Source organism: Schistocerca nitens, chromosome 8 (genome assembly GCF_023898315.1).
Source record: "Schistocerca nitens isolate TAMUIC-IGC-003100 chromosome 8, iqSchNite1.1, whole genome shotgun sequence".
In the NCBI taxonomy this organism is placed as follows: domain Eukaryota; kingdom Metazoa; phylum Arthropoda; class Insecta; order Orthoptera; family Acrididae; genus Schistocerca; species Schistocerca nitens.
In genome coordinates, this window is record NC_064621.1 from 301,724,673 (window position 1) to 301,745,254 (window position 20,582).

Consider the following 20,582-nt stretch of genomic DNA (forward strand, 5'->3'; position numbering starts at 1 on the left):
TCACTGGACTGGCAGGCAGTGTACCAGGGAAAAGAAACTCAAGCCAAGAAAGTGTTGCATGGCACAAGAAACACTGATCTGTTAAAAGAAAGAAATTAAGGTACCAGGAATGATCGCTACATCCACTAGGCACTGTCTTTAGTACATGATTATGATGCGTCTTATTCAAAGCAGTTATGATGTACATAATAGTCACACCTGTCACCATTATGGAGGGTCACTCTGAGTGGGATGTTAAGTGGTCAGGTTCATACCCGTAGTGGAGAAACATTGCACACAGTCTGTAGATGTCACAGAAGCTGTGTAGTTACAGCTATTGTTCTCACAGCAGTTTTCAGGCTAATATATCTTATGTAAACTCAGTAGAAATCTTAATAAATGAAGCTCTAAATGCAGTGCAGAGTTACAGAAAAATGCTTTCATATCCATTTTGAAATTATAGGCTAACAGAAACTAGGCAGCAAATTTCCTGCACAGTGAAACATCATAGGTGAAAGGTGGACTTGAAAGATGGTCTCACTTATGGATAATCTTATTGGATCAGAAAATGTGTGGGTCCACTTCATTAAAACTTGATGTACTCCATTTGCACTGAACCACCTGTTGGCAGTTAATATCATAGGGATAGAAAGTAGTGTGAATCAGTTTTTCCTATATACTTATGTCACATTAACTCAGTGTTTTCTTTTGAGTACAGTATTGAGGAAGACAACTCATATTCATAAGTTAACTTAATCTTTAGGAGAAGAGAGCTGATATGGGGCAGGTAAAAAATTCAAACTCTGAGTGGTATGGGGAAATACAACGAAGGTACAGTCTACATATATAAAAAAAAAGAAGTGGGTTTTCGGTCCACTGAAAGTGTTCTACTCAAAGATTAATAATTATGGAGGCAGAGAATTTCTCATAACAGTACAGCTGATCTGTTTGAAAAACTGCTCATTGACAGTTACACTTACCAAATCGAGTTAGTCATGACTGGCACCAAGTTACCAGTTAGGATAAATGGGCTTAGAAAGAGGGTGTGTACCAGCAACACACAATATCTTGTTGCAGAGCATGTTCTACAACATAACAGTCGTGACGTCGGTGGCTGTTTCGTCACACACGCCATCTGAATTCTTCCCCCGGACACCACTTTCTCAGAACTCTGCGCGTGATAACTAGTGCTACAATGTGTCCTTGGTTCTCGCCACCCGCCTTGCCTTAATTTACATTAATTTCTTCTGTTCTCAGCAGTTATTCGTAGTAGCTACTACTTTCTTCACTCCGTTATAGTTTTCTACATATTTCATTTTCTGATCTCTTGATTTATACCGTCCCCCTCCCACATCTGTTACGTTCAGTGCACTTGGCTTTTTTTTTCTTATTAACTCATGCACATTGATTTAGCAGTAATCTCTGTCTTGCATATTATCCTGTCTTCCACCTTCAATCCCTTACGTTTTCAAACCTCATCCAGTGCTGTCCGCAACAACCAGTCTTTCCTTCTCGCCCTGTCTGGTAAATCTCCCCCGACCTGTGGTTCTCAGAGACTTTTCCAAAATCTACCTTGCGTAAACCTCTTCAGTCATTTTCCTTTACCCCTTTTCCTTCCCCTTCAACCCCGCTGCCAGAAGAAAGAGCCATTGGCTCCGAAAGCTTACATAAATGTAACCTTCTTTTATGTGTGTGTTTTCCTGCCACAGCTTGCTGAGTAGATTTTTTTTATCTATCCAGTTACATTATATTGACAAAAATTGCTTATTTTTGAATCTTATGAGATATTTATTCTGTGGTGTCACCGCCAGACACCACACTTGCTAGGTGGTAGCTTAAATCGGCCGCGGTCCATTAGTACATGTCGGACCCGCGTGTCGCCACTGTCAGGATCGCAGACCGAGCGCCACCACAAGGCAGGTCTCGAGAGACGTACTAGGACTCGCCCCAGTTGTACGACGACATTGCTAGCGACTACACTGATCGAAGCCTTTCTCTCATTTGCCGAGATACAGTTAGAATAGCCTTCAGCTAAGTCCATGGCTACGACCTAGCAAGGCGCCATTAGTTACTTCATGAATCTAAAGAGTCTCAACTTGTATCATCAAGAATGCTGTATACCAAAGGACGATATAAAAGTTAAGTGTTCTAGTAGCTACGTTCTTTTCTTTATCACATTCATCATGTATCCTGTTCCAGACTTAACGCCAGACGGCGTGAGTTGATGCGTGCCCTTTCGGCTACCCGTCACTGTGGACTGGCTGCCTTAACAGTCCACTACATATTCTTCTATAACGAGGGGCACCTTGCACATCAAAGAGCATTATTTCACTAAAAGGCTAAAACACACCTAAAAAAGGCTTGTGATCAAAGTTGCTGTGTGATACATCATATTTGTTGTTAAAGACATATGATCTCACCAGTATTAATGTTCACATGTCCTTGTATAGGTTCCTGTGTATCGTATGCAAACTTACTTTACAATAGAAATTCACTGTGCAAATTTGTGGCTGGATACATACACTGCAAATATTAGAAAGATTAACAGTACCATCACTTTCAAAGCACTCACATCATCTCTTAGACAGTGATATTTTTCTCATTTCCATGTCAGCAGCCAGCATCTGAAATATTTACGTTATTAAGACAATTTTTGTGTCACATATCTTACTTATCCATATTCTATGTTTATTTCTGACAAAGAGATATATAGTGCCTCTTCTCGTCATCTTTCCTGAGGACAGGGTCATTAAAGCAATTTATCATTGTAGTTCATGGCACATGAAACCAGACTTATTTAATTCATTTAATCTTATATGGCAGCATCAACATGTGGATAGGTTAAAGAAATAAACTTTGCACTTTGAAATATCTGTCACTATGTTGACCTTGCATAATCTACTGTGAGAGTACAAGTAAGATCAAAAAGTATTTATTCTACAGAAGTGTACAGGATGAGCGGTACATCAAGCTAATACTAAACTTTTTGCAGAAGCCTCTTCTGAACCATTTGAAATCATACACTCATGTGCCAATTTATATGTAATTGTAAATGATATTCTTGGTTCGTAATAAAGGGAATTGAGGACAAAATGTGAAATTTGCTTCCAGAATGCTAGAAGTTAAGTGTTTCCATGTATACTGTGTGTCCCTGTTTTGTGAGCACTATGACCTTCTATATTCTGGTGAAAAAGCCTTTAATAGGTTGGCAGAAGACATCAGACACGAAATAGCAAATCCTGAAATGTTCAAAACTAAGTAACATATTCATTTTCAACCACTCATTATACAATGTATCAGCGTATTCTGACAAGTGGTTGTAAATTACAGTCTACACTGCTGGTACAATAAAATGCAAAAACATTGAGACAAATAGATTTTGTAGTGATCGGCACATAGAAGCATGTGCTTGCAAATTAATATTTAAAAATAGTTCACTTTTAATTGTAGCTGTATATACATCCTCATCAAGAAATTTTGCACTGTTTATGAGTAATTTTGTTTCCTTGCCATGCTATGTGCTGGACAGCAGCAAGCAGTTAATAGTCTGTGGTGATATCAGTGTAGATTTTCTAAAAGATTCTGGTCTAGTAGGTAAAATTATCTGGAAACCTGCAATTTGATTCCAGTAATTAACTTTCCAAAGTGGTTGGATAAAGACAGTAGGACCCTAACTGATACTGTTTTCTTTGGTAAAGCTCAAAGCAAGAAAATAACTGTATACAGTACCTAATAGCAAATGCCCTCTCTGATCGTGATGCACAGTTAATGAAGATAAATAAGGTAGTGCCTTATGGTACTGATACTTCTCAGTGGAATTCAGGCAGAATAATTTGCAACTCCAGAACAAATCTTCTTAAGAACAGTTTACAAGAGATCACTTTGGATGGTATTTATAATGAACCAAATGCTGACAAAAATTTAATCTGTTCCATGATGAATTCATGTCATTATTGGAAAATAGCTTTATGCGTATGCTAATCAGGAAGGGCATTGAGCAGCATGGAAAAAAAAACTATTCAAAATTACTAAGAAAAGTTTTTTGAATTAAGTAATGTGCACATTAAGTCAGAAATAGTAATTCCAACACCAGACTTAAGGCTGTAAGGAATGTAGTGAAATGAGAGACAGGACAGCCAACCACAGCACATGATAACATCACTAAATGGAGATACTCTAAATGATGTGCCACAGGCAGCAAATATGTATAATAATCATTTCTTAAATTTAGTGTAAAATGCAGGGACAAACAGTTCAAGAGAAAAATCACAGTAGCTTGTTGAAAAAGCAACTCCATAAAATTCAGTCACATAAAACTATCAGCAACTCCTCTTCAGAAATTAAAAATAAATAAGTAAATACTTATTCTGAAAGTTTTCAACAGAGCACTAAAGATTTGTTCCATGTAATAAGCCCTGTCTTATCTGAAACATGTAATGCATCACTAATTCAAGGCAATTTTTCATGCAGATTGAAACATGCCATTGTTAAATCCCTCTATGTGAAGGTAATAGGGGAGAGATATCAGTAACTACTGACCTGTTTCACTACTAATACAATTTTCCAAAATTTTTAAGAAGCTGATGTATTCCAGAATAGTGTGCCACCGTAGCAACAATAACATCCTCAGGAAATCATAGTTTGGATTTCAGAGAGGAGTTGATCTACTGACAATGAGAATGCCATTTACATGTTAACTTGCCAAATATTGCAGGCATTAAATAACAAAACAGTGTCGGTTGACATTTTTGCAAACTATGTAAGGCATTTGACTGTGTGAATCACAATACTCTCCAAGATAAACTGAGGTTTCATGGGATTGTAGTATGAGCTAAAAACACTGTATCAAAAAACAAACAAAATTCATCCAAATGATTTTAAAAGAATTCATTTTATGGGAGAGAGAGAATAATATTGTGTTGAGGAGTAAGTGATTTTAGATCAATGAGACTCCTGGCAGAAGTTTTATCTTTTACAAAGCTCATAATTCATATGCAGGAGAGAGTAACTAACTGAATAACTATTCAATATAATAGAGGGAAACATTCCACGTGGGAAAAATATATTTAAAATATATTCAATTATTATAAATATATTCAATTATTTGACACAAAAGAAACTTGTAGTGGTACAATTTTTATCAGATTATGCACTCAAAGGTAAGTGCCAAGCTCAACAGCAAACCTTTTGTCCTTTTATTCAGGAATGCTAAACTTCATTGTCACTCTCAATTTTGAAAACGGTCAGATCCAAATTAATTTGCACCAAAGAAAGTTTTGTCTATATGCATGAAACTACTCACAGAATTAGCAGGCAGAACAGGAAAGCAGCTGCAGCAGAAAAAAATCATTAAGATTAAATTGAGTAAGATAATAAATATTTAACAGTGAGGTCATAAATTTTGATCTTGAAGTAAAATTACAAATATGCTGGGAAAACTTAAATTCGACTACTCAACGTAATGGATATGAATAAGACATTTAAATTGTGTCAGACTATATTTATTAAAATTCTGTTAGATGTGTGTAATAATCACAGAGAGAGAAGCTGAAAAGTGCTCCTTTTGGAGCACAACAAATGCGAATATGTTCCTGTTTATTTAAAGGACTCTGTCTGAAAAGCAAGGTACCAGTTGCCTCAGTCTACCTTTCTCAGCACCCCTTAAAATTTTTTCCAAAAATTTTGACAAGCAAATATATTTGCACTTTTTTTAACATGCAACTCACCTCAAACGCACAAAAGCTCTCCTAACTGTAACTCACTCACACCCACTATTCCATCTCTGTACGTTGCTCATCCTCATCCACTCCCAGTAGCCCTTTCTCACACACTCAATCAGCTCAACTCATTGTCATTATCGCTTTGTGTCTGTCTGTCATTGTCTTACGTGTCACAGCCACACTTCCCTTCATTCTGTACTACTACTATAGTCTCCTCTCACTGTCACTGTCTCCCTCTTGCTCTCTTTTATTGCCAATATACATTCGTTTCCTTCCTATCACTGCTGTCTCTTCTCACTATCACTATCTCTCTCTCTTCATTGTTGTCAATGTCATACACTCTGTCTCTCATTATCACTGGCTCTCACCTACCTCCATTCCTCTTTCTCGTTATTACTATCTTTTAGTATTTATTACTTTTCCACCTCTTTTACTCTGCTACTGTCTTCCTCTTTCTCAGCATAAAAAGTGCAAATGTGTTTGCATGCTAAATTTTTTGGGAATATTTGTAAAGATGCTGGCAAAGACAGAATGAAGCACTTGGTACTCCACTTTTCAGTCAGAGTCTTTAAATAAACAGGAACATATTCACATTTTTTTTTTTTTTTTACTTTGATAGGAGCATTTGTCTGCTGATTACCTTCTTTTCCCTGCTGCAGCAGGGCATATAATTAATATGTATATAAATGTATTGGTCTGTAAAATTTAAATACTTTACTTATGTCAAACTGAAATAACCCAAAACAAATTTTACAACTCAAACTGGGTTATACGACAAATAAATTTTGCATGGGGTTCCAAGATGATAACAGAGACACTTTACAGCATATTTTTCTATGCTAAGTCACTTTATAAACTATGTTTCCACTTCACACTGAATTTACGTGTATATTTTATGTGTAAAAGTAGGGTCTTTGAACCTCTGTATCTGGAAAACAGATGAAGAAAATTTTCAAGATTCCCCTAGACCAGGATCTTAGGAACACATCATAAAAATTACAGTCATTTGCTGTGCATATAGTCGTCTCAAATACGCTGCTGTGGTTTGGAACCCAAAAGACAAATTTTTGCGGTTTTTCTTGATAATGGTAAAGATTTTTGAAAATGGGGAGATCATTCTTCTAGGTAAATGCCTAAAGAATATGTGGTCTGTTCAAAAAATTCTGGAATGTTTGTAATTTTGCACCAATAGTGGGTTGGAACAAAATTTGATTGGCATCCCTGCACATGCCTGTGTTTAATATGTAACTGCCGGAAGTTTCATTGTTATATGCCTGTTGGTTATTGTTGAGTGCTGTATTGAATAGAACGTTGTGTCACACAGTTCGTGAATTTCAAGATGTAGAGTTAGTGGAGCAACACATCTGCATTAAATTTTCTGTGAAACTCAAGAAAACCTTTACAGAGACACACTAAATGATTCAGGATGCCTATGGTGATGAGTGCTTGAGTTGTATTCGGTGTTACAAATGGTTCACATGGTTCTCCAATACCAAAAAAAGCTTCTCTGATCCGTTCAAATTTCAAAACTTTGCAGATAGTTTTCTTTGACTTTGAACATGAATTTGTGCCACAGGAACAAACTGTTAATCGATGGTACTATCGAGACATGTTGTGATACCTGCTAGAAAATGTGAGAAGGAAACGACCTGTAATGTGGCAAGACAATTCGTATCACACCCACACATTCATCCCGTGTTGATGCAGGACTATTGTACAAAAAACAAAATAACTGTGCAGCCCCATCCTCCATACTCTCCAGACCTGGTGTTTGTGGACTTCGTTTTTATTTCCAAAGCTGAAAATCCCATTGAAAGGATGAAGACTTGCGCAATAGACAACATAAAAGAAAATTCAGAAACCGCACTTTGCTTGATCCAGCAAAAGGCATACCAAGGCTGCTTCCAGAAATGGAAACAATATTGGGAACGGCGTATCAATTGTGCAGTGCAGTATTTCGAAGCAGACCATTCAGAGTAAGTAAAAGTTAAGAGTAGAAAAATTTTGTGGACAAAGTTCCAGAATTTTTTGAATGGACCTCGTATACTATTAAAATCTGGGCAATTTGTTTTGGTTTTTTATTATTTGAATTTCACCTCATACCTGATTTCATGTGTAGAAGTAGGGTAACTTTGAACCTCTGTATCTTGGAAATATATAAAGATATCAAGAAAATTTGTAAGATTGGTTGCTATCAGGATCTTAGAAATGTATGATACAGATTTCAGCCATTTGCTAGGCATAGTCATCATGGTATCCTCGACTGGGTTTTGGTCTGCAGGTGATGATGAAAGTATGGTAAAAAAAAGCCTTTTGTGAGGTATTCTTAGGAAATGCCCATTAACTAATAATGCATGCATAAGTGCCATCAAGCTCACCATAGACCACATCAAATGCAAAAAGAACCAATCAGTTTGCTCCATTTGCCTACAGTTGGAGGAAGTGTTTAATCATACTGTGACCCTGTGCTGTAGGATAGTGACACAAGACAATCTTTTTGTTGGGTATACAAATGTCCCTAGCCCAAGGGCTATCCAAAACATGACCCTACCTTTTTTAACACTAATAGAACCTGATGGATGAGCACTGGAAAATCCTCTTTGTATGCACAGCATTTTGGAACATAGTAGGTATGCATTCTATCGCATGCATGTTGATAAGCAGGTACAAAATTGCACAACCTACCAACTGACAGAACAAGTGTAGAATATGGTTTTCCAACTGAAAAGTATGGTTCATTTCTCCATAATTTTTAAGGAAAATAGAACTCTGCAATGTCAGTTGTGTGCGGGTACAAAACGACAGGTACCATATGACGGAATGCACTATGTTTATCCTTACCACAATTTCAATTTAATTTGAGAAAATGACTATTTATGTTCCATTTTGACATTGTTTTTTATTTACCCAAAACGATACTATCGTTACTGAAGTTATTTTGAATATAGAGGAAAGGTGCATGTTATGGGAGAGTTTGCTAATGTGAGAAAGCTAGATTCTGACTAAAGTAAGTGTTGAGCTCTGTTGGGAGGTATCAGAACATTGCCTGAAACATAGAGCAGTGACAATAAGACCATTACAGAGCTGGACGTAGTCTAAAATCCTAGTTTTAAAAGTGTTGAATTTAAAATTTTTTGAGTGTATGTGCATGTAGTACTTTAATATCTGAAATTGAGTATCTGATGCAACAATATTCATATGATTATATTCTTCAAAAAGTATTTTTTCATTGACTATAATGAGTTGTCTTTCAAACCGAGCAGTGTTATTATGAAGCTAGGTTTCTAGTGTAAGATAGCTTATTCTTGATATGTTATAACATGGGTATCCTAATATGTGACAGTCTACATCAGCATCAACACACATATCTGCAAGCCAACATACAGTGCATGGTGGAGAGTACAACATACCGCTGCTAGTCATTTCCTTTACTGTTCTTCTTGCAAATAGAGCAAGGTGAAAAACACTATCTAAAAGCCTCCATATGAGCCCTTATTTCCTGCATCTTATTTTTGTGGTTCTTATGCAGAATGTATGTTAGTATCAGTAGATCACTCTGAAGTTGAACTCAAATGCCAGTTCTTTAAATTTCTGCAATAGTACCTTATGAAAAGAATGTTGTTTTCCCACTGGGGATACCCATTTGACTTCACAAAACATCTCCATAATACTTGTGTGCTGATAGAACCTACTGGTAACAAATCTAGTAGCGTGCTTCTGGATTGCTTCGATGTCTTCCTGTAATCTTACTTGGTTGGGATCCCAAAGACTCAAACAGTACTCAAGAATGGGTCACACTAACATTCTATATGCCATCCCCTTTGTGGATGAGCTGTACTTTCGCAAATTTCTCCCAATAAAAAGAAGTCGAGCATTCTCCTTCCATACTATGTACCTGACATGCTCATTTCATTTCATATTGCTTTGCAGTGTTAAGTCTAGATACTTAATCAATGTGACTTTTCCAAGCACCACCTTACTAATGCTGTATTTGAACATTTCTCCTACTCATCCTAATTAATTTACATTTTTCTACAGTGAGAAGAAACTGCCATTCATCACACCAACTAGAAATTCTATCTAAATCAAACTGTATCATTCTACAGTCACTCAACAATGATACCTCCCTGTACACCAGAGCTTCATCAGCAAACTGTTGTCAATTGCTGCTCACCCTGTCCATCAGATTTTCCACTCGTACAAGGAATAAGAGTGGCCCTATCACACGCTCATGTGGCATTTGTGACTGTTCCTTTGTCTCTGATGAACACTCGTTGTCAAGGACAATGTACTTGGTTCTATTACTTAAATAGTATTTGAGCCACTCACATATTCATCAACAATCTGAAGTGGGGCACTATGTCAAACACTTTCTGGAAACCTAGGAATATGGAATCTATCTGTTGTCCTCCATTCAGGGTTCATAGGATATCATGTGAGAAGAGGCCAAGTTGAGTTTCACATGAATGATGCTCTCTAAATCAATGCTGATTTGCAGACAGAAGCTTTTCTGTCTCAAAGAAATTTATTGTATTCAGACTCACCATATCTTCAAGAACTGTGAAGTACTTTATGCTGGGTTAAAGATTCGTGATAAATGCAAGCTAAGCGGCCAGTGCTGCAGAGTGTTCCGTGTAAAACTGGACCTAGTGTCTTATTTGTTTTCAACTCTTTCAGCTGCTTCTCTATGCCACTGATGCCTATTTGAATATCCTATATAAAGGAGTCTATACAACAATCAAACAACAGTATGTTTGTACAGTCCTTCTGCGTGAACAGTTTCTTAAACTTTAAATTTAAAACTTCAGCTTTCCTTTCCTGTCTTCTGTTGTTACTCCAGACTGATCGATGAGTGACTGGATAGAAGTCTTCAACTTGCTTAGGGATTTTATGTATGTCCTCAATTTTCTCGGGTTCTCAGCAAGATCTATTGCTAAGGGATGACAATGGAAGTTGTTGTATACTTTGTACATTGATCTTACAGACACACGAATTTCTACTAACTTTTGCCTGTAAACATTTGTGCATTCTTTTTTGAATCAAGAGTGCGACAGTCTCTATTTCCTCAGTATTTTCCAATTTTAATTATTAAGCCACAGAGAGTCTTTCCCATTCTTAATCCACTTGGGACAAATGTCTCCAGAGCATGATCTACAATCAATTTAAATTTTGCCCATAATTCCTCTATGTCCATCATATTGGAGCTAAATGATGATCATTCATTGCGTGAGTGGGATGCTAGCAAGTGCTCGTCTACTTTTTCTAGCATAAATACTCTCCTAGCCTTCTTGATGGATTAGTTAACTGTAGTAAACATTGTCACTGTGATGATGTCATGATTCTTAGTCCCTGCTTGTATACTGACACAGTTGATAAGGTCAGACCTGTTCATGGCTACAAGTTCCAAAATTTTCCATTGTGTGTGGGTTGTCTAACTAGTTGTTCAATGCGGTTTTCAGAAAATATGTTCAAAAGTATTTCACAAGACTGTCCGCCCGTACCACTGGCAGTGAATCTATAGATCCCCAGTTTATACTTGGTAGATCAAAGTCTCCTCCAACTAATACTACATGGGAATTTCTGGGTATTTTTGCACTAAAGAGCATAGAGTTTCCTCGAATAATATGACACTGTTACAGAGGAATGAAGTGGCTGGTAAAAAATCTGATAATGAACTTGAGTTCATGCTAGTCCTGCTACTTGTGTCCAAATAATTTCACAGTCAGACTCAATTTTGACTTTGATAGACACCATCTTTTTGTTGACAGTAGTGGATGTTCCCTCTCCTATGGCACCTAATCTGTCTTTTCAGTGTATGTTCCATTTCTTGCTAAATATTTCACAGCTTTCTACCTTGGGTTTCAGCAAGCTCTTGAGCCTGAGAATAATTTGAGCATGACAACTTTCCCAGAGCGCAGTTAGTTCAGGAACTTTGTTGCGGATACGTCAGCAATTTATTGTTAAAATTTTGACAGTTGAAGTGTGTCTACTTTCTACATGTTCTGATTTTTCTCTCTGCACATTGACTGCCGAGCATTCATCAGAGGAACTCAACAAACACCTAGCCTAAGGAAATAACATGCACACGTTTGGAAGTACTCCAATACCCAAGTAGCTGATTCCTTTGCATTTTGCACACCTGACCTATCAAGGTGAGTCCTACAACTCTCCATCCCATAACACAGGTCCAGAAATCTGCAGCCATGTCCATCACAAAATCAACAGGATCTCTGGTTGAGACCCTCTTCTCGGCTCCTAACCAAAGGACCCCAGCTGACACTGGGTACAATGTTGCAAATTCTCAGCTCTGCTTGCAACCTGTGAGTGAGGCCAGCTCACATATTAGGACACAATATCTCATATTAGGGTAACTTTATTGACACCCTAGTAACTGGAGTCTGTCTCATATTAGGGTAACTTCATCTTGCCACCCCAGTAGCTGGATTCAGATTCATGTTTTCACTAAGTGGTCTGACAATTTTGTGAACATTGGAAGCCATCTGTTGATGATCCTGTTTTTACTAATACTTGTTGGGCATCATATCACATTTATGTAACAGACAAAGCAAGTGAAAACAATTTTCACGTCATCTGTTTATCACCCCATTCCCTGCATAAAATTCATTAGTCAATTTAAAATGCATTACCCTCAAGAAATAGAAACCTGGTGGGTAAGTAACTACGGTCAAATAGCAACCTTACACTAGATTATGAGGTTATTTGGAGGAGCCTACTTGAGAACAGTAACAATGGAAAATCTTATAAACGATCACTGGGGAATGGGACTCTTCCAGTATAACAAGTGTATACCCAGAGACAATGATTTAACAGTACTCCAGGAGTTTGAAATACAAGATGCAAACAACAGAGTACGTTTGGATCCAGTTGATATCTGGCCAGCTCCCAGAATCAGCAAGCTACATCAAGAGCCATATGATCTAGTAAAATCAACATGCTCTGAATCTGTTAAGTAGCTAACATCGTCTCCATAAAGGGAACTTTTGAAATAGTTCATAGATATGAAAACTGTAGCAAATCACACGAGAGAGAAGGGAAAGTGTTGTTCGTGAAAAAGAAAAAGGGAAAAATATGGCAGTCACTCGGAGTCTGATACAAATTTAATTGAGATTAATGCTGCAGATATGCAGTCTGAAGGGGAAGAAAACAATGAATGCATATCCTGAAGTGGTCATTTCTGTGTAGACTAACATAGAGAAATGGGCACAGCATATGTAACGCTATATTGGGCTCCAGAAGAACATTAGCTTGAAAAAGAGCTTTTGTATGGCTTGCTTGCACTTCTTTTGCAGAATAAATGCAGGAAATGTTGGACAGATAGTAAGGAAGAGAACATTACTACTTTAGAGTTTACCTATTCTTATGTTAGTCAATATTAAGTGTTTTCTCTGATTATCTTGTATTACGACACTATTTCTATTCAAATTGACTTGTTTGTGTTTTTCTTCAATTTTACATTTATTCTTAAATAGCATGAATTCAATAAATAAAACATAAAGTGCAATGATTCCATGTAGATTTCCAATTAACAAACCTACAGTTCTATCAAATGTTTTAATATGAGAGCTGTCTATAAAGTAACAGATGTTTTGGTCTGTCGCAGCGGTTGGCGAGGCTACAGCCACTGTCTTGGAGTCACAACATTCCTACACTAAGTACGCATTCAGCAATTGTAGCATGTGGTCTGTGTCTCTGCTGCTCGCTTTCTGTGACATGTTAAAAATGTGAACTACGATAGAAAATCCTGCCACTTGTGAGGTGTGTTCTGTGATTAGGTTTTTGTACAGAAAAGGAATAATGAATGAAAACTGAATGAGGCAATGGTGCATTAATTTTAAAAGTGGCCATACCAATGTTCACAATGGAGACTGCAGTGGTAGGTCTAGTCGTGTGACTGATAAACTGGTGATCAGAAGGAACAACAAAAATTGTGTAAAATCATTGTTTCATGATTACAGAACTTCAATATTTTCCCCAAATTTCACAGAATTTGGTGTATGATATTGTGGCAGAGAAGCTTGGTTACCCCAAATTTTGTGCTAAGTGTGTTCCCAAAATCAACGGATGACCACAAAAAACAGAGACTGGCTGCAGCACTGGCCTTCCTCGAAGATTACAAGAAAAATTGTATGAAAGTTTTCGATCGTATTATAACTGGGGATGAGATTTGGGTGAATCATGTCAATTGTGAAACAAAAAAGCAGTTTATGGAATGAGGACACATAAAGTCTCCCAAGAAACCGAGGAAATGTTTGCAAATGCTTTCAGCAAGAAAGATCGTGGCTATTGTGTTTTGAGATTCTAAAGGAGTGATTCTCATTGGTTTCCAGAATGAGATTTTCACTCTGCAGCGGAGTGTGCGCTGATATGAAACTTCCTGGCAGATTAAAACTGTGTGCCCGACCGAGACTCGAACTCGGGACCTTTGCCCGCGAAAGGCAAAGGTCCTGAGTTCGAGTCTCGGTCGGGCACACAGTTTTAATCTGCCAGGAAGTTTCTCATTGGTTTCCTTGAACATGGCAAACAATCAAATCAGAGAGGTACTGTCAAAAACTGACAAATTTAAGGTTGGTAATACAAAACAAGTATCTTGGAAAGCTTAGTTCAAAAGTTTTGTTTTTTCGTGACAATGTATGTCCACAAATGGCCGGTCATACATACCCAAGAGGTTCTATGGGTTTTGGATGGGAGGTGCTTGACCCTCCACCATACAGCGTGGATTTTGTGCTGAGCGGCTACCACCTCTTCCCAGCAGTGAAGGCATGGTATTGCTACACAACACTTAGAGAATGATGCTGAACTGCATGCTAGTATAAACCAGTATTTGCAATTGCAGGCGGTAGATTTCTACAGAGATGGTATTGAAAAACTTGTGCCTTGGTATGATAAATGCCTCAATTTGAATGGCAAGTATGTAGAAAAGTAGTGTAGAGTGTACCTTTAAAATGTATGTAAAAATTTAGTTTTCCCAGAGTGTTATTATTATTATTATTATTATTATTATTATTTTTTTCTTTTTTTTTTTTTTTTTTTCGTCTGTTACTTCCTGGATAGATTTTGTATAACTACCAATGTGAGGTCCATCCAACATTGGCGTCTTAAGTGTCTCATCTGATGAGGCATGGAGGTGGTGAGCCTCTGGAATCTCTGCTGTCTTTCCAACACTAAATCCGAGAACTGGTGTCGGCCAGTGTAAGCTTGTGTGATGCTTCATTTGGCCCACAAATTTTCAATGTGATTGAAGTCTGGGACTCGAACAGACCAATCAATGACATCGACGTCAGCCTGTTGCAAAAACTGTTCCTGAATGATTCAGCTCGTGTGACCAGGCTCACTTTATTGGGACAATGCACTGAAACCATCAAACTGGACAAATACCATGATGCTATCTCAGGTGGCCTCTGTATACTGGGACATACAAGCTGTAAATGACAATTTATGATACACTAATTTGTGGGGCACTGTGTTATGTTCAGTGTACTTTTACCTCCATAGATACACATCCTCAAATGCTGCCATGCTGCTACTGTGTAACTCTACAGCTCTGCTCTTATTTGTATATCCCAGGCAGGAACATTTTGGCATTTCAAACAGATAAAAGTAAGTGTTATAGTGTATATATAAAATAATAAGCAGTAATTATACACAGTAACTGAAAACCAGAAATACGTATAGGTAAACTCATTGCAATAAGAAGGGGACAAATACACTGCTAAAAGTGTGTTACATGTGGCACTGCCACGATTGCCAGTGTGTGTTGCATTTCCACTGGCGCGAGCTGTACACAACCGAAGGTACCTGGAATAGTTTTGTTTTGTTGACTGTACATAATTACAAAACCAGAAAAAAATACACCACATTAATGTTGTCTTTAGCACAAAAGGAGGGTGCACAATGCTGCAACAAACATTTTTGATGACTTACCCAGTGATATGAAATGTCTGACAGACAGCAAAGTCAAATTTGAAAGCAAACTACAAAAATATCTCTTTGACAACTCTTGTTCTGTGAAAGAATTTCTATTATTGTAGTGTTTAAAGAGGGGGGTTTAAGCAGCCTTGTAAATGATGAGTATGTAGTCAAAGTCACATTTACAAAATAATTTGTGATGTGAATATAAAATAACTCATTCCACATAATTATGATTTATCATGCAAATGGTCCATGGAACATGGAACTAACTCATATTGAACAGGTCTTAATTTTACTTCTATATAGATATATAGACAGTTAATAGTATTCTGTGTAAAGTTACATAAATGCATAATGTGAAATATCAGCTGAATAAAAATAGCTAAGCAGTGTAATAGGAAGAACTATGGCTTTTTCCAAAGTTTCTACTTTTTGCATGTCAGTAATGTAACCTAGAAATGATTCACATAATTATCAGTGCAAGTAGATTAGAACTGGTCATAATTGCTTGTTAGCATATTTTACTGAAGTATTTGCATTCGTTGATTCTGCCAGTTCATGTATAATTTACTTGTTCATCCCTGATAGCTCTCCTTTATGATGCAATTAGTGGAACACAGTGTGTGAATGATTGAATCAATGAATCATTATTTTTCTGTATAATTCTCTCCACTAGGAAGAACGACCATTCACATGTGCCCAGCAGCTTTTACCGCCTGCAGAAACTATTTTTGATGTCAGTGGAATGGATGTATGTCTTAGTGGATCAATCATTGAAATAAATCTTTTGCAAAACTGGGGTCACCCTGCACTTATAGGTGAGCATGCAATTTTAAACATTAACCTTTAATTTGTGTTCTGTAGCTATCAGGCCCACTTATTTCATGAATTGCTTCAAATTCATAAATGTTAAATACATATCAATATCATTGTTCACACAATGAACAAGAAAAATATTTGCACTTGTGATAAATATATTGTTATGTACAACAAATTATCTTATTAGTATACTTATTTCTCTCTTTCTTAAAATCACAAATCAATCCCTGGTCCTATGGTTTCTTGAAGAAAGGTGTACATGTAACACATCAAAAGCTGGCGTACAAGATGTATTGATGGTTTAACAATAGAAAAATAATGGTGTGATAATACATTTAAGCTTTTTGCCAAAAGGCTGTCTGTGACTACTGTAGTGTGGTAGTGTGTGTGTGTGTGTGTGTGTGTGTGTGTGTGTGTGTGTGTTTTAGAGAGAGAGAGAGCTGTGCTTGTGTTAACATGTGTGTGTTTCCTACCCTAAAATAAGACCCTTTGGCCGAGATCTTAAATGCATAGCAGTATTTTTGTTGTGTCTCTCTGTGACTCAGTGTCACCTATATACGGTGAGTAGCAGTCTATCCTTTTGATAACATTGTTGTTATCCCATACTGGAGTCCACCTGCATAGCTGGATGGCAACGTGCTTGCCTCCCATGCAGCGAGCCTGGGTTTGATTCCTGGCTGGGTTGGAGATTTTCTGCGCTCATGGACTGGGTGTTGTGTTGTCCTCATCATCATTTCAGCCTCATCACCGGCATGTGAGTCACCCAACGTGGCGTCGACTGCGATAAGACTTGCAATTTGCGCCCGAACTTCCCCATTTGGGGCATCCTGGCCAGCAATGCCATATGATCATTTCATTACATCCCATGTCCGCCCCCAGTAGCTGAGTGGTCAGCACAACAGTCAATCCTAAGGGCACGGATTTGATTCCCGGCTGGGTTGGAGATTTTCTCCACTCAGGAACTGGGTGTTGTGTTGTCCTAATCATCAGAATTTCATCCCCGTCAATGCGCAAGTCGCCGAAGTGGCGACAAATCGAAATACTTGCACCCGGCAAACGGTCTACCCGACGGGAGGCCCCAGTCACATGACATTTACATTTTATTTTTATTACATCCCAAACTGGAGTTACCATTGTTTAAATATATAAATTCAGCAGTTTGTATAGAAAACTGCAACAAAACTGAATTACGTCAATGTGAAATCAGCACACCATGTAAATATGTTTATTCCATGAGTACAATCTTTTTTAACTGCAGGAATTTTTAAGCATGGCATTTCACTTCAGGCTCCCTACGTTGAGTGAAGGAAGCATGTTGTTAGGCCAAGGGTTGGATTTTCTTTTAATCTATTAAGTTTTGTCCTAATACCTGTTGTCTGCCACACAACAAGAATCTCTAAGTTACCAGAGTAGGTAACCTGAAAATACTCATAAATGGGTTACCTGTAGTCTACATTCCACTTGCCCACATTTCCAGCCCTCCTTAGCTGAAAAGAAATTTTTACTCGATACTGTGAGGCTTATCTCACTAGGGGTAAGATAGATACTGCCTACAGGAAAATTAAAGAGACCTTTGGAGATAAGAAAACGACTTGTATGAATATCAAGAGCTCAGATGGAAACCCAGTTCTAAGCAAAGAAGGGAACGCAGAAAGGTGGAAGGAGTATATAGAGGGTCTATACAAGGGCGATGTACTTGAGGACAATATTATGGAAATGGAAGAGGATGTAGATGAAGATGAAATGGGAGATACGATACTGCGTGAAGAGTTTGACAGAGCTCTGAAAGACCTGAGTCGAAACAAGGCTCCCGGAGTAGACAACATTCCATTGGAACTACTGATGGCCTTGGGAGAGCCAGTCCTGACAAAACTCTACCATCTGGTGAGCAAGATGTATGAAACAGGTGAAATACCCTCAGACTTCAAGAAGAATATAATAATTCCAATCCCAAAGGAAGCAGGTGTTGACAGATGTGAAAATTACCGAACAATCAGTTTAATAAGCCACAGCTGCAAAATACTAACACGAATTCTTTACAGACGAATGGAAAAACTAGTAGAAGCCGACCTCGGGGAAGATCAGTTTGGATTCCGTAGAAACACTGGAACACGTGAGGCAATACTGACCTTACGACTTACCTTAGAAGAAAGAATAAGGAAAGGCAAACCTACGTTTCTAGCATTTGTAGACTTAGAGAAAGCTTTTGACAATGTTGACTGGAATACTCTCTTTCAAACTCTAAAGGTGGCAGGGGTAAAATACAGGGAGCGGCAGGCTATTTACAATTTGTACAGAAACCAGATGGCAGTTATAAGAGTCGAGGGACATGAAAGGGAAGCTGTGGTTGGGAAGGGAGTGAGACAGGGTTGTAGCCTCTCCCCGATGTTATTCAATCTGTATATTGAGCAAGCAGTAAAGGAAACAAAATAAAAATTCGGAGTAGATATTAAAATCCATGGAGAAGAAATAAAAACTTTGAGGTTCGCCGATGACATTGTGATTCTGTCAGAGACAGCAAAGGACTTGGAAGAGCAGTTGAATGGAATGGACAGTGTCTTGAAAGGAGGATATAAGATGAACATCAACAAAAGCAAAACGAGGATAATGGAATGCAGTCGAATTAAGTCGGGTGATGCTGAGGGAATTAGATTAGGAAATGAGACACTTAAAGTAGTAAAGGTGTTTTGCTATTTGGGGAGCAAAATAACTGATGATGGTCGAAGTAGAGAGGATATAAAATGTAGACTGGCAATGGCAAGGAAAGCATTTCTGAAGAAGAGAAATTTCTTAACATCAAGTGTAGATTTAAGTGTCAGGAAATCATTTCTGAAAGTATTTGTATGGAGTGTAGCCATGTATGGAAGTGAAACATGGACGATAAATAGTTTGGACAAGAAGAGAATAGAAGCTTTCGAAATGTGGTGCTACAGGAGAATGCTGAAGATTAGATGGGTAGACCACATAACTAATGAGGAAGTATTGAATAGGATTGGGGAGAAGAGAAGTTTGTGGCACAACTTGACCAGAAGAAGGGATCGGTTGGTAGGACATGTTCTGAGGCATCAAGGGATCACCAATTTAGTATTGGAGGGCAGCGTGGAGGGTAAAAATCGTAGAGGGAGATGAAGAGATGAATACACTAAGCAGATTCAGAAGGATGTAGGTTTCAGTAGGTACTGGGAGATGAAGAGGCTTGCACAGGATAGAGTAGCATGGAGAGCTGCATCAAACCAGTCTCAGGACTGAAGACCACAACAACAACAAACTGTGAGGTAGCAAGGATGTAGTGCTGATATAATTTAAGCACTTAAGAGATTCACATTCACAGGTGTCACAAAATTACTTTCTAAACCAAAATGAATGAGGCAAATGTTATCTAATGTCAACACAGAGGTTCTGTTCTATACAGTGTGAATCAAGTACAAACACAATCTTTATCACGATAACTTAAATTTTCATTGCGCTGGCCATTTGAGGCACGTGCTCACAGTTGCAACTACTGCTGCAAATGAATATATCATGTGGCTCCAACAGAGTGACACTCACTCCCTGATCAACTGTGACATTGTATCTTAGTGTGCTGTTGGGGCTGCTAATATCCCTTGGTGTGCATGGTGAATGAAACACTTTCTTATTGCCCGTACCACATTTAAGTTTTAATAACTCTCCCAGTTTTGATGTATTGTAATGGCTTAGAACATGGCCACAGCCCAGAGTCATAACTACGGCACAGCACGCTAGTAGCTGCGGACTCAGTAGCAGTGAGTTATTACCACACCAGAGCACTGTCTGTCAGTGGCCTGGGTCACTGATCACCTTCAGGAAGCCTCTGCACTTCAACCCACTGCTGCATGGTGACAGACAAACCTCAGTCACCAACCCTATTCCAGCCATTTTTGCATGGCACAGAAACGTTCCTCCTTCTGCGGTCCAGCCTGTCATGGATCGTGGAGGTCGACCAGCTGAGCAGTGCTGCTGCGCCCAGTTTGTATCTGTCACAGGCACAGAGAGTCGCTCTGTAGCTACATCACAGCCAGAACCAACAACCACTGCCTGATTATATGGGCACTCGTCTGCCAACACCCTGATGCTATCTGTATGGGTCTGATTGCCATTATATCAGCTGCCACC

The 20,582-nt window shown here is 38.3% G+C and overlaps 1 protein-coding gene across 1 annotated transcript in view; it reads left to right on the forward strand.

The window, feature by feature from the left end:
* Window positions 1–20,582, forward strand: part of LOC126199242 (katanin-interacting protein-like) — a 349,391-nt gene that overhangs the window by 156,010 nt on the left and 172,799 nt on the right. The window contains exon 8 of the mRNA XM_049936035.1: window positions 16,306–16,447. Within this exon, the coding sequence (XP_049791992.1) occupies window positions 16,306–16,447 (142 nt within the window). The remainder of the gene's footprint in view (window positions 1–16,305; window positions 16,448–20,582) is intronic.